Source organism: Vulpes lagopus, chromosome 1, assembly GCF_018345385.1.
Source record: "Vulpes lagopus strain Blue_001 chromosome 1, ASM1834538v1, whole genome shotgun sequence".
NCBI classification, from domain to species: domain Eukaryota; kingdom Metazoa; phylum Chordata; class Mammalia; order Carnivora; family Canidae; genus Vulpes; species Vulpes lagopus.
The window spans coordinates 163283375-163296065 of record NC_054824.1 but is presented as its reverse complement, the minus strand read 5'-3'; the positions used below and the strand labels follow the sequence as shown (position 1 = coordinate 163296065).

Here is a 12691-nt window from a genome sequence, read left to right as displayed (position 1 = left end):
CATGAAAGAGAAGTAACCGGGCAAGAGGGAAGGAGAAGCCTCAGATGTAGGAAAGAAGTTAAATGGGTTGAGAGAAATCCCCAAGAAGGGGACAGCATCCACAGCAAAGGTGGTGAACTTCATTTTAGACAGCAGGTAGGGAGGAGTGCATGTTTGGGGTATAGATTAGTTTGCACACCTGTGGGCAGACTCTTCACTCTGGGGATGGAGGTGATAGCTGGAAGTTTGGGAAGAGGTGTTGAGACTGGAGGAAAAAAGGTGTGGAGTGGTCTTCAAGATTAAAGACATGGGGCACCTGGGTGGCTCAGTGGCTGAGCGTCTGCCTTCAGCTCAAGTCATGATCCCAGAGTCCTGGGATTGAGTCCCACGTTGGACTCCCTGGCAGGGAGCCTCCTTCTCCCTCTGCCTATGTCTCTGCCTCTCTCTGTGTGTCTCTTATGAATGAATAAATACAATCTTAAAAAAAAAGAATAAAGACATGCTTGTCCTCAAAACATAGAAGGCTTTGGGCACAGGGTTGAAAGCTCATGTACCTTTCTTCTTGCCATCTTGGAGTGCCAGTCTCTTCTGGGTTCCCTATTTTGGAAGATCTGCCTAGTTTTCCTTTTTTTTTTACTCTCTGCCTCCACAAATTGCTATAATCTACTCTTAATAGCTCACTTCATTTTGTTTTTAAACTGTTTATCCATTTATCTCATAAAATCTAGAAAATTTAGCAAATATAAGTAAGCAGAAAAAGAAAAGATATAATAATCTCTAGGTAGTAGGATTATAAAGAATATCTTTTCTTTTTCTGCTTTTTTATCATTTTTATAGTAACTAGAAATGTTTATGATATTAGTAATTATAATCTCTAGGTAGTAGAATTATAGAGAATAATTACTAATATCATAAACATTTCTAGTTACTATAAAAATGATAAAAATATTCTTTTAATATGAAAAATAGAAATTGTATCATTTTTAACAATTATTTTCTTGCTTTTATCCACTTGACATTGTATATTGTGAATGTCTTCCCTTGTCTTTAATGTTCTTCCAAACACTTTGATAGTACCAGGCTATTTCATGATATGGCTGTACCATTGTATAGCTGTATTATATAATAGAGATTAATTTTTAATTGATTTTTTGCTTCCCCAACATCCATTTACCTTCCTTATCAATTTCCCTCTGTAGAATCCACTGGACTTGAGTGATGCTGACTCCAGCCATGACTTTAAGGTGACAGTCCCTGACCCAGGCCTAAGCCATTGCATTTCCCATTCTCAGGAACTAGATCCGGTGTGGGCAGTGCTACTTTCTAATCCTGTGAAGAAGGGGCCAGGAATCCAGGAGCCATGTGAAAGTGCCCCTCTTGGAGCTGTCTCCTTCTCTGCTGTACTTCATGGAAAAATAAAGCACATGAGAGAGGGAGTGTGGAGGCTGTGTGCTCCCTGAGGTTAGAGTGTAGGTCCTCCTCATGCATGTTTCCTCAGACTGGCATAGAGCATGAAGGTGATGAACTCGCCAATTGCGGCTATGCCCGCCCTGCAGCCTCTGAGCAGAATGGGACAAAACTTAAATGGGTTAATCCCAAGAGAAAAGCCAGATCCAGTACTTGTCTTTCTTTTCTCTTGAAACAATGTTCAAAAGACTTGAGAAGAGCAGGAAGGGAATGTACTTGGCTGATTTTCTTGTAGTTGTTGCCTTGTTTTAAAAAGAAATGAACAAAAAGGAATACCTGGTGCTTACATTGAACGTCATAGCTGATAAAATGCTTTCAGGACGTTACCTACTTTCAGCCTTCAAACAACACTGTTGGATAGAAATTACTCTACCCCTCACATTATGGATGCAAAAATTGAGACACATGGATATTGAGTCTGTTGTTCAGAGTCATGCAAACAACAAGCTATGAATCTGACCATCAAGTGGGTTTTTTCCACAACTCGCACTTCATAAAATTAGCATGTGCCCACTCTGTCTGGATTGCTCTCCCTGCCTGCTTTTCTCAATCTTTTCTTCTCCTGCTTGCACATCCAAGGAAGAAGTGTAGAGCTCCATTTGTATGGCTCTGGGCTCTTTCCACCAAGCAAGGAACAAGGCTGACATAGTCCGTTGAGTAAACAGAAGTGGTAAGTGACAGTGATTTGCGCCTGACTTACAAACTTCTGATTACCAATCCACCGCCTGTATGTAAACAGGTGTAAACTAAGATTTAAATCAGTTTACACAGTGTGGTAAATAATTTAATCTTTTCTTAGCATGGTGTTTGTGAATGTAAGTGTTTATGCCAAAACTGATGCCGATGTTGCAAGCTTCCAGTTTCTCAACCAGAAAAGCTGTACCAATAAATAGCTGCTGTGTGCCCCTGCCCTGATGGGGGAAACAGGCCCAGGGTAGGGGAGAAAGCCCACAGTTCTGAGGGGGATGCCTCATTCGCAACACAGAGCTCAGTCATGGGCCAAGGGAGCTAGAAATAATCCTTCCACCCTTAATTCTTCGGGTTCCTGAGACTTTTCTCTCCCCCTCAATTATTCTCTGCACCACTCTGCAGACACCTGGAGTCAGCTGCAGGTCTGTGTAAAGGGAGGCAAGAAATGAGAGGGAAAAAGCCACCTTCTCAACAGCCACCTTCAGAGGAGCTATGCTAGGATTCGCACTTAAGATGGCCTGGGTCCTCACTGCCTGTCAATGCATGCCTATGCAAATAGATCTAGACCCTATGAAAATCACATGCAAATGTGTTTTCAGTTGTCAAAAACTGTTGACTATACCTGCTAGAGTCCACTGAACCAGAGTGTTGCCTCTTATGAATATTTCATCAGTATTATTCATATTCTCATCAGCCTGGCCCTCGTCCAACTTGCTCCCCCCTCCCACATAGAAGCCTGTGCTTTCTCTGGAGTGGAAGGCTCTGGGCAAAGTCAGAGCCATCTACTCCTAGTAAGATGGTGGGGTGAAGGGCAAATGCGAGCCAGAGGGCAAGTTTGCTGATATTCTTCTGTCCCCTTAGAGAATTCTCGCTTATAAGCAAAGCTTGTATGTCTCAGCATAGCTAAGGTCTTGTTAGTTCAAAAAACAAAAACAAAAACCAGCTTTTTAAAAAAACAACCTACAATGGTCAGGCTTTTAATTAAGTCCTGGGTAAGAAATGAACTGGATTTTCTCCTACACTGACATAATTCACTATAGGGAAAAAACAGCTACTATTTACTGAGTACAAGGAATTTCTTTTCCTGAAAGCTTTTTGTTTGTTCAGAAAATTTCTTTTTCTGAAATCATTTATTGAGCAATTGGCACAAGGCAGGCACTGGGTTGGATGTGCATCATCTCATTTCATCTTCAGTTCAACACTCTGATGTGGGCATTATCCTCAACTTACAAAGGAGACTGAGACCCAAAGAGTTAAGTAACTTGCCTGAGGTTACTCAGCTGATAAAAAGGGGAGATGGCTGAGATTTGGAGCCCAGCATGACTCTCTTTAAAGCCTTTTCTCTTAAATGATTCTGCAAAGCTTTTATTCTTTCTGATCAGAAGAAAGGCACTCCTGGCTTCTGGGTCCAGGAGTATGCACACAGAAAGTCCAGGAGGGAGAAAGCAGAGAAACTACCATAATGTTAATGGCTAATATGTTTTATGTGTTAAAAATAAATTGACCAAACCTTATATTGTATTAATTCATTAATGTATTTAGTCCCCACACCAGCCCTATCAGGTAGATATTATTATTATTATCGTTGTTATACAAATAAGAAGACTGAGGCAGAGAAAGGAACCTTCCCAGCATCACACAGGCAATAAATGGCTGGATTGGGGACCAGCCCAGGCTGTCTCTCCCAGACCCACAATTGTTAAGTTCCCAACTGTCCTGATGAGGATGTTCCGCCCATGACAATACCCTGAGAAGCTTCCAACACAGACTTTCAAAGACAACAATAATTAGAGCAGGGATTCTTTGAAAATCCCCTAGGTTAGGCCTGGAATCTCCCATGGGCAGGAGAATCTTTCCAGAAAGCACACCTGGTCAACCTACCCTCGTGACTAGGGAATATACCCATGCAGGTGAAGAGAGATTATATAGAAAAACAAACCAAGACAAGTGGTGGACAACCCAGAAGGTCTTAATATTATTTCCAAAGTAACAGTCTGAGATTTAGAAATGAGAGTATGAGGGTAGAGAGAAGTGCAAAAATCCAGGAACAAGCTTGCTCACCTCCTGACTTTATTCTCTGCACTCGGCACTGCGTAGTAGCCTGGTTTGCATTCATATCTGCACACGGAGCCCACGTCGTGGTTGCCCTGGAGGCAGTGAGGCACGAGCAAGCCGGCATTCGGGATAACAGGGGGAGCGTCACACTCCAACTTGCAGTAGGCTTCGGGGAGAGACCAGAGCCCATCTTCCAGACAGGTCAGCCATGGGTTCCGTCCTGACCCCAGGAAAAAAGCACGGATGCTCAGAGCAGAGTCCAGAAATCAACTTTATAGCCAAAAAGAACAAAAACCTTCAAGCTGCCGGCATTCTCAGGAAGTCACACGACTCTTTGTTGAGTAGCTTCTCTGACATCTCAGGTCCAGTGCTCATCCTGTCTCTTTCTACCCACTGAGTACCCACTGTGATGTCTTACACAGAACTGGGGTCAGATAAATTAGTCCCTGACCAGAATAAAAGATCGGCTACCAAAAACGTCATTATTTCACTTCCCAACTACAAATAATAAAAATATAGTTGTGAGAGTGTCATGGAAAGCATAGTAATAATGATAGATAACCCATTTATGGTGCTTTTTATGTGCCAGGCACTGTTCGAAGCGTTTTACAATACTTGTGTAAACTTCACATCTCAAGCAAATCACTGCAAGAGATTCTATCGTTATCTCTTATTTTGCAGGTAAGGAAATTGAGTTCAAGGCACCTGCCTGAGCTATTGAGGGGCAGATGCAGGGTTTGAGCTTGGGCAGTTGTGATGTGGACTTCTGTACTCAAACACCGCACTATATGCCTCAGTGTTATTCATGGTTCCTCCAAACACAGTCCGTGGACGTCCCCCAGTTGCATCACCAACCCACCTCAGGCCCACTAAATCAGGCTCTGTCAGCATTAGGCTCAGGAGGCTGCATTTGTATCAAGCCTCCGGAGTCACTGACAGTCCCACCAAAGTCTGAGGAGAGGTGAAAGGCAAGGTATGGGGTCAGAGCAGGCTCTACCCTATTTTCATCTCTTACTAGCAGTATAGCCAGTGACAACTCACATAACTGTTCCCATCTATAAAATAGAACTAAAAGCACCTTTTAAAATGTGCATGATAAAATGCTTCTTGATTATTAATATGATAAGGCAACTGTTAGGTGAGGCTGCTGGATTCCAGAGGATGTACAATCAAAAACAGGGAAGTCTAAGTATCTCCTTGCATGTATGTCATTGGCATAAAGAATGGCAGCACCCTTTTGGACTTTGGTGATGTTATCAGAAGAGGGTGGCACAGCACAGCAAATGGGAAGAGTACTAGGGTAAAGAAAAGATCCCTAAAGTACCCCAAAGAGAGAGGGGCTGAGGAGAGCTTCGCATTCAGTTCCTGGTTGGCTGACAATACCTTGAAGCTTGGCTGGTGGGATACAGGAGATTGAACAGCGTTTCAGAAAGTCTGTTCCCTCTGAGCAGGAGAAGGTCGCATGGTTCACCAAAGATGGGTCAGGAACACCACAATCAAGGGGCATGCAGCTCACAGCCCGGTCCCAGTGCCCAGAGGAACATGTGAGCAGGATTTCCGTCTAGAAACAGAGAATTTTCCTCCATCAAGGTCACATGAAAAGGCTTATCAAAGCAGATTCTAGGCTTTGGAAGAGTCCTGGTGATTATTTGTACAAACCTTCAAAACAGATTTTGATTTTGCCTTGCTGCCTCCTGATGCCCTATTGGCTTGATATACGGTCTCATAACATCTGGGCAGGCTGCTGCTGACCACCCCTGTTGGTGTAGGAGAATCAGGAAATGGGAGACACTCCTCCAGGCCACTCTTGGCTGCCTCCCATGTGCTCCTGGATCCATTCTATGCCTTTCCCCACCATGCACTGTGCCTCTGTGGGGTTGTGCTTGGATCCAGGACCCAGGGCACACAGGCTGGAGATCGCTAAGCCAGGAGGGAAAGGTCAGGGTACTTATTCTTCTTACTCCTTCCACAGGAGGTTACTGCTGGTTGGCTTCGTCCTTTGGCTGTCCTTTCCACCTTCTCCTGTACTCTCTCCCTGTGGGTTCTCCTAACTGTCAACTCTTCAGACCTGTGGGTGATGTCACCCCTTGACCCTGGGATTCTGTGCCATCTCCTTGTAATTTCCCTGTATCCTGCTTCCACCTTCACAAGCAGTCCCTGTATCAAATTTTCTCAAACTTCCCACTTTGGAGCATGTTATCTGTTTCCTGCTGGAACCCTGATGATAAACCAACTGATAACACTACTAAACATAATTACCTCCACTGAGAATGGTGCATGGTACCTAAGAGCAGCTGAGAATTAATGCATACAAGGCACCTTCCAAATCGCATGGTTAAATTGGTGAGATTCCAGCCATTTCCCTGAGCCTGGCATTTTTGTGGAGTAGGCCTACGTTCCTCATCACTAAATAAACAAAGAGACATTTATCGAGCACCCAGGAGAGCCAGGTTCTGTCTAGGTTTGGAGAAACAACACACCCTCAAGGAGCTAGCCTCTACCAGCAGAACAAATCACAGGTGGAAATGATGGCTCAGAAAACTGAAGGGAGAAGAATGGAAAGGAGAAAGAGGGAGGAGGAAGAGGGGGAGAGGAAATAAAGAAGGAAAATGCAGAACTGTATTGTTATTTATCACAGCCTACTCCTTTCTGTAATGATTTGCAAGAATATAATACAAAGAATGGAAATGATAAAAGGAAAGAAGTAAGAAATGAGGACCAAGGTGAAAGAAAATATAAAAATGTAGCAAGAGACAGCAATGTCGTATCTCGGTGCTTGCTTTGTGAGACAGCGGGGCAGGGGCTAGCGGAGGAGCTGCCCTTCCACAAGCAGGAGGCAAGTGTCTGCAGGGTGGTTCACAGAAAAAGTGGCACCAGACCCGGCCTGTGAAGGATGAGCAGGACTTCCCAGCAGCAGATGGGAAGGGGGGAAGAAAGTGTCCAGAGGGAGGCAGAAAGAAAGGGAGAGACCTGGAAGCTCACAGGTTCTTAGGGAAAGAGCACAGCCATCAGTCCAGCCCGTGTGTTACCACAGGTCAAAAAGGGTGTAGGGAGATTCTGAGGCTCAGCAGCCATCCCACCATGAGACCACAGTGGCAGTGAAGCCAAAGGTAAAATGACTGGTGAAAGCACCTGTCACCCCTGACACCCACTCCTGGCCAGCCACTCCTCCCTCTTCCCAATGTTTCCCTGTTGTCTGCCAGAAGGACCCAAGTCAAAGCCAGACACATTTTTCTGTTTAGTTTCAGTTCTTGTGTCAACAAAAAGCAAATATCCCCACTGTCTTGTGATCATGAGCCGGGATTGTATAATTTCCTCATTGGGGCCAGCTTGGGGTGACAGAAGCAGTCCACTGGAGAGCTGTGTTTGCTAACTCCACCAGATGGTTGGCAAAGGGTGAGCTCGCACCTTCCTCTTCTCAACCCAGACTGCCCTTACACACTTATCACAGTGTAGAAGTCTGCCTCAAACCACAACGATAGCCTCCACAATCTGTCTCCAGCTCTGCATATATTGCCTGATTTTTCTCCTGGCTTCATTAAGTATTGTCCATTTTGTCTTGACTGTGCTCCTAATTTTAATGCACTGCAAACACTGTCTTTTCTTCCCTCCCCCTCTTTACCTATCACACAAATGTATTCAGTCCCTATTTTTTTTTTCATTCTTCCTAACTCTTTTTCTAATGTGAGTTAAGCTGGGTGAAGGATAGGTGACAAGAACTCTGCCTTTCTGATCAAAGTATCACAGACCAAGGAGTTGGTGTCTCCAGGTATATCAAAACAGTTTCTCTCTATGCAGAACCTAAACCACCTGAAACCAACAATTGTGTCTTTAAGTTCAGACCATCTCTAAGCAAGTGAAATGTTTTCATGAATCTATAACTTGCTAAGTAGTCAGTTAGTACAAAATGCAAGATTCCAATCTCTTGCACCACTGATACCTGACCATAAGGCATGCATACATTCTTTCCTCATCACACCACGTCTTTCTGGTTCTCTCCTCAAGGACCATTATCTCTTCCCTAATGTATTCTTTCTCTGTCTCATATTACGGTCACATTTTCTAATGGTTGACTTCAAGTTTAAAGGTCCTCTACAGAGTATTGAAAGCTCTCTAAAGGAAAGATGTAAAACAGAAGTTTTAGTTGAGAATACATTATCATGCTTATAGTAATGGCAGCTCAACGGAGTGCTATGTGCCATTTACTAGAAGCTTTTAAGTTATTTCCAATCAGTCAACATTATGATTCAGTGACATAAATACTTCTGTCCTCATTATTTCACAAATATGGGAGAACATTTAAGGAGATTAGTTTCTTTTGCTTGTTTTTACCTAAAATTATACAATAGAGTGGAGCCGAAATTTCATTCCACGTTTGTTACCTGAACTATGCTCTTAACTCATATATTCTACTACCTCCAAAGCTGGTACTGGTGCTGCAGTAGCTTGAAGAAATGTGGAAAATTAGGCAAAAACTAGAATCATGAAAGAAGCAACACCTCAGTAACAGAGGGAAGAAAATCTGACTCTTTCTTCAGCCTTCTTCTGGGGGTCAAACCATGAGCCACAGACAAGGCGATCACAACCCATCTTGCTTACAAATTGTGGACAAGTCTAAACTGTGGCATTCTCATCTTGAAGGCCAAAGGCGGGATCATAATCTCTGATAGGGAAAGGAGGAGGAGGAGAAGATAAGCATCCCTACCTACCGTTAATTAACCCTAGTTAATGGGAACTGCATGTGCTTTTATATACCTTGTGTTTCTGCAAAGCTATGCTCTCCTTACCTGTGGGAGTCCTCATCTTTCCTTCCAAGTGATTTAAAAATACCTGCCCTTTCCTGATTCAGCCAGGAGAGGAGCATAAGTACCTTCCCTCCCTAGGAGCTTGGTCTTAATGATCACAGGTTTCCAACTCACCTGCACCGGCCTCAGGTACTGCCCACTGCTGGCCTGAAGGGCAAACCCCCTTTGACAGGTGATAGCACACTTCATGTGACCTGGGCCATCAGAGGTACAGTTCACCATATCTGCATGATCAAGCAGCAATGGCGCACAGCTGCCCTGCTCCCCGCAGGGTTGATGGACAGAGCTGAGGATGACAGAAACAAAAGCATCTTAGACTGACTCCAGATCAGCAGGCAGCAGCAAGGACTTGGCATCTTCCTCTGGAAAGTGCCCCTAAACCAAAGAGAATTATTTTTCTCCAAAACCTACATTGAATCCATCACTTCCTTCTATATCACCTGGAACCATGTGACATGAAATAAACAGGAAGGATATCACCTAACAAGTAGTGAATGGTTAACTGACTTTCCATGGCTTTTTCAGAACAAAATGGTGACAGGACAAGGTGGGAAATGTCCCAAGAGCTCTGGATGGCATCAGAAATGGCTGGATCAGAGAGCAATCCTTGAAATGTTTAACAACCAATAGTTTCGGGTCCCAAATAATCAGAGCAGACTCAGGTCAAGAGTTAATCCTCGGGGCGGGGGTGTGGGCTGACTGGGTCAGGCACCAACCTTTTAGTTGTTTGATCCCAGAGGGCCCGGCTAAAGGCTCTGGGTATCTGAGACGGCAGAAAAAGCAACATTTATTTACTGGTTGGTCTGGAAATATTTTTGACAACTGTCACCATAGCACTACAAACCACTGGAAATCAGCACTGGCTAATCAGAAATTAAGCCCATGACAAGAAAAGGAAACTTGCATATAATAAACCCCTGCCATGTGCCTGATGCTTTGGACAGTAAAGCTAGATGCTTTCAGGACATCATCTGAGCAAAGGAGGGCCACTGCTGGAGCTCTAGGGTTAATTATCAAGGAATGGGAGAGAAAGTTAAACTCCCTAAGCTCAAGGTGACTCAGTGTAGACCATAACAACCACAAAGATGCAACAGAGCAAAAAGAGCATTACCCTCTTCCCATGGCAAAACCATAGAAATGAAAAATTAGGGCACTAGCCCCATGCTGTCTGACTTTGAATCTTGGATCCATCATTTACTACCTGTGTGATTTGGCTGAGTTACTCACTCTACAGTGTTTCAGCTCCTTCCCCCATACGAAGAGGATAATAACAGTACATATCTTGCAGCGTTATTATTGTTGCAGGGGTAATTCCCTCTACTGCTTCCCTGCAAATGGCCCAAGTCCCACCCTCAGTGCTTGTTTTCTGTTAGCCATCCATTCTTTCTGGTTTTCCCATTTCTATACCTTTGTTCAATTTGTTGAGATTTCTAAAAGGCCTTTCTTCTCTAAGCCCCTCAAGATATTTCCCTCCTTTGAGCCTCCCAGGGAAATTTTTAAAATATTTTCCTTCTAACATTTCTATTACTCTATCCTAGATGATAGTCATGTGTGCATCTGCTTGTTCTTTAGTTTATTCACTCTTTGATCTATAAGGCAATTAGTATCTGAGTATCTCCTAAGTGCTGAAACGCCCAATTAGATTATGAACTTCTTGAAGACAAATACAGGCTCTTACCCACTTTTACATTCACCATTTAGCTTGCTGTAGTAAACACAATAAAGTTTGCTGAATTAAATTTGCTTATACAGCAAAGTATGTCGATGGCTATTAAAATGGGTAATTTAATTCTAAAGTGACAGATGGGAATCTGAAGCACAAAAATATTATCATCAAACCATTGATTCAACCATCTTGCTCTACTCATTCATTCACTAATAAACATCTACTGAGCACTTACTCTTAGCAAGGCATTGGTGTGAGTACTGGGGGTACAATAAGTATCATGCCCTTAAGGAAATCATAATCTGGTGGGGGAGACCAATGAGATATTTTCTTATATTTTCTTGCTCATGATGTTGCCAGTGGTGCTAAATATTAGCCAAAATGGCTAATGTAAATCTCATCATCATTATTTGCCCTAGTTGCACTAGTATTGTGCTAGCAGTGATTTCTTTTTTTTTTTTTTTTTTATTTATTTATGATAGTCACAGAGAGAGAGAGAGAGAGAGAGGCAGAGACACAGGCGGAGGGAGAAGCAGGCTCCATGCACCGGGAGCCTGATGTGGGATTCGATCCCGGGTCTCCAGGATCGCGCCCTGGGCCAAAGGCAGGCGCCAAACCGCTGCGCCACCCAGGGATCCCCGCTAGCAGTGATTTCATTAAAAAGCTGGACAACAATACAAGAAAGCAAAAAATAAAATGTCATTGAATATGCACATACCACCTTGAAATAATTGAGAATTGATTTTAAAAGCACTAATCTAGAAAGGATGGATTTGACCTGAATATGCTGAAGTTGCTGCCTGTTATCTTGTACCCATAGGATTTAAGTCATATGTCAGTGACATTCTCATTCTTTCATCTATGCTTAGCTACAGGATAGAGGTGTTGGAATTGAGTAGCATGAAAGAAACTCTTTTACTCCTTTGAATTCTGATTATTCCCTTCAATGGTATGGAATGCCTCAGGTTAATTCTATGGAGCCTGGTGGAGGGAAGAATATATGAATTGCAGGGTAGGGGCTGTTAATTGTCAACACAAACTCTCCTAATCCAATGCTAATAATTGGGTATGTAACACAGGGAATGAATCGTCTCTTGAGTCTTTATTGAACCTATCTGGATAAGGGATCTGAAACCTGACTATCCTTCATGAGATGAGATCAGTACACCTCATTAATGATGCCTAAAGAACTCTAAGTTTCATAGGCACTGCATTTCTTAATGTCCACAAAAAGTATTATTTCTTCAGCATGCTATGCACAGCGTACTAGAAAACATAATCATTAACAGTTCTGGTTCATGTCAGCTTGTCGCCAAGAAATTAATGTGAAATAGCATGTGCTGTTTTTCAGTGACTCCATCCAATTAATTAATCCATGTCATCATTGAGGACAAATACGTGCTAAGATAAGACACAGAACAAATACTCTGAATGAGCCTCCTTCCATCAAGATGGGGTTCCATTAATTGCTGTTGCTATGGCTACCAGTGTAAAGAAGTGCTTCCAGCATTGGCAGCAATGGAGGAGGAGTGAGACAGGGGAGCATGGAAGAGGGGGAAGTGGCATGAAATAAGACCAAGGAAAAAAAAAAAGAGACACCAAACCCAGACCTGTTTATGAAGTGAGAAATGGTTTTAGGACAGCTGCTGCAAATTCTTTCACTAGCTTACATTTCCATTTGCTTCCTTTTTAAGGAATTTGTTTTATGAGGACGGTGTTTGTCAGGTTATTAGCTTCTGATGGCATCTGGTACCAATTGTGGAATTCTCTCTCCTGCACCCCAACCCCCCATTTGTGCTTCTCTTCCAACACAAACCTCGCTTTTCTGAGTGCCCTATGTCCTCCATTCTCTTCCCCTCCCCAAACATTCTCCTCTTATCCAGTGCTGCAGGAGCTCTCTTATCAGAACGATAATGTTAATAGTAAAAACAGTCTTAAAACTTCTCACAAGCTTTCTTCTTATAGTCTTTAAACAAATGGTAATGAAAGTGGCAGCAGTGAGGTCTTACAATGCCCCAGAGAGGTGGGA

At 43.2% G+C, this 12691-nt stretch overlaps 1 protein-coding gene across 1 annotated transcript in view; it reads right to left on the bottom strand.

Moving 5' to 3' along the window:
• PAPPA2 (pappalysin 2) overlaps positions 1–12691 on the bottom strand; it is a 272084-nt gene that overhangs the window by 71479 nt on the left and 187914 nt on the right. The window contains exons 14-16 of the mRNA XM_041765686.1: positions 9111–9282; positions 5575–5752; positions 4198–4411 (exon numbers count right to left, since the gene is read on the bottom strand). Coding sequence (XP_041621620.1) covers positions 4198–4411; positions 5575–5752; positions 9111–9282 — 564 coding nt within the window. The remainder of the gene's footprint in view (positions 1–4197; positions 4412–5574; positions 5753–9110; positions 9283–12691) is intronic.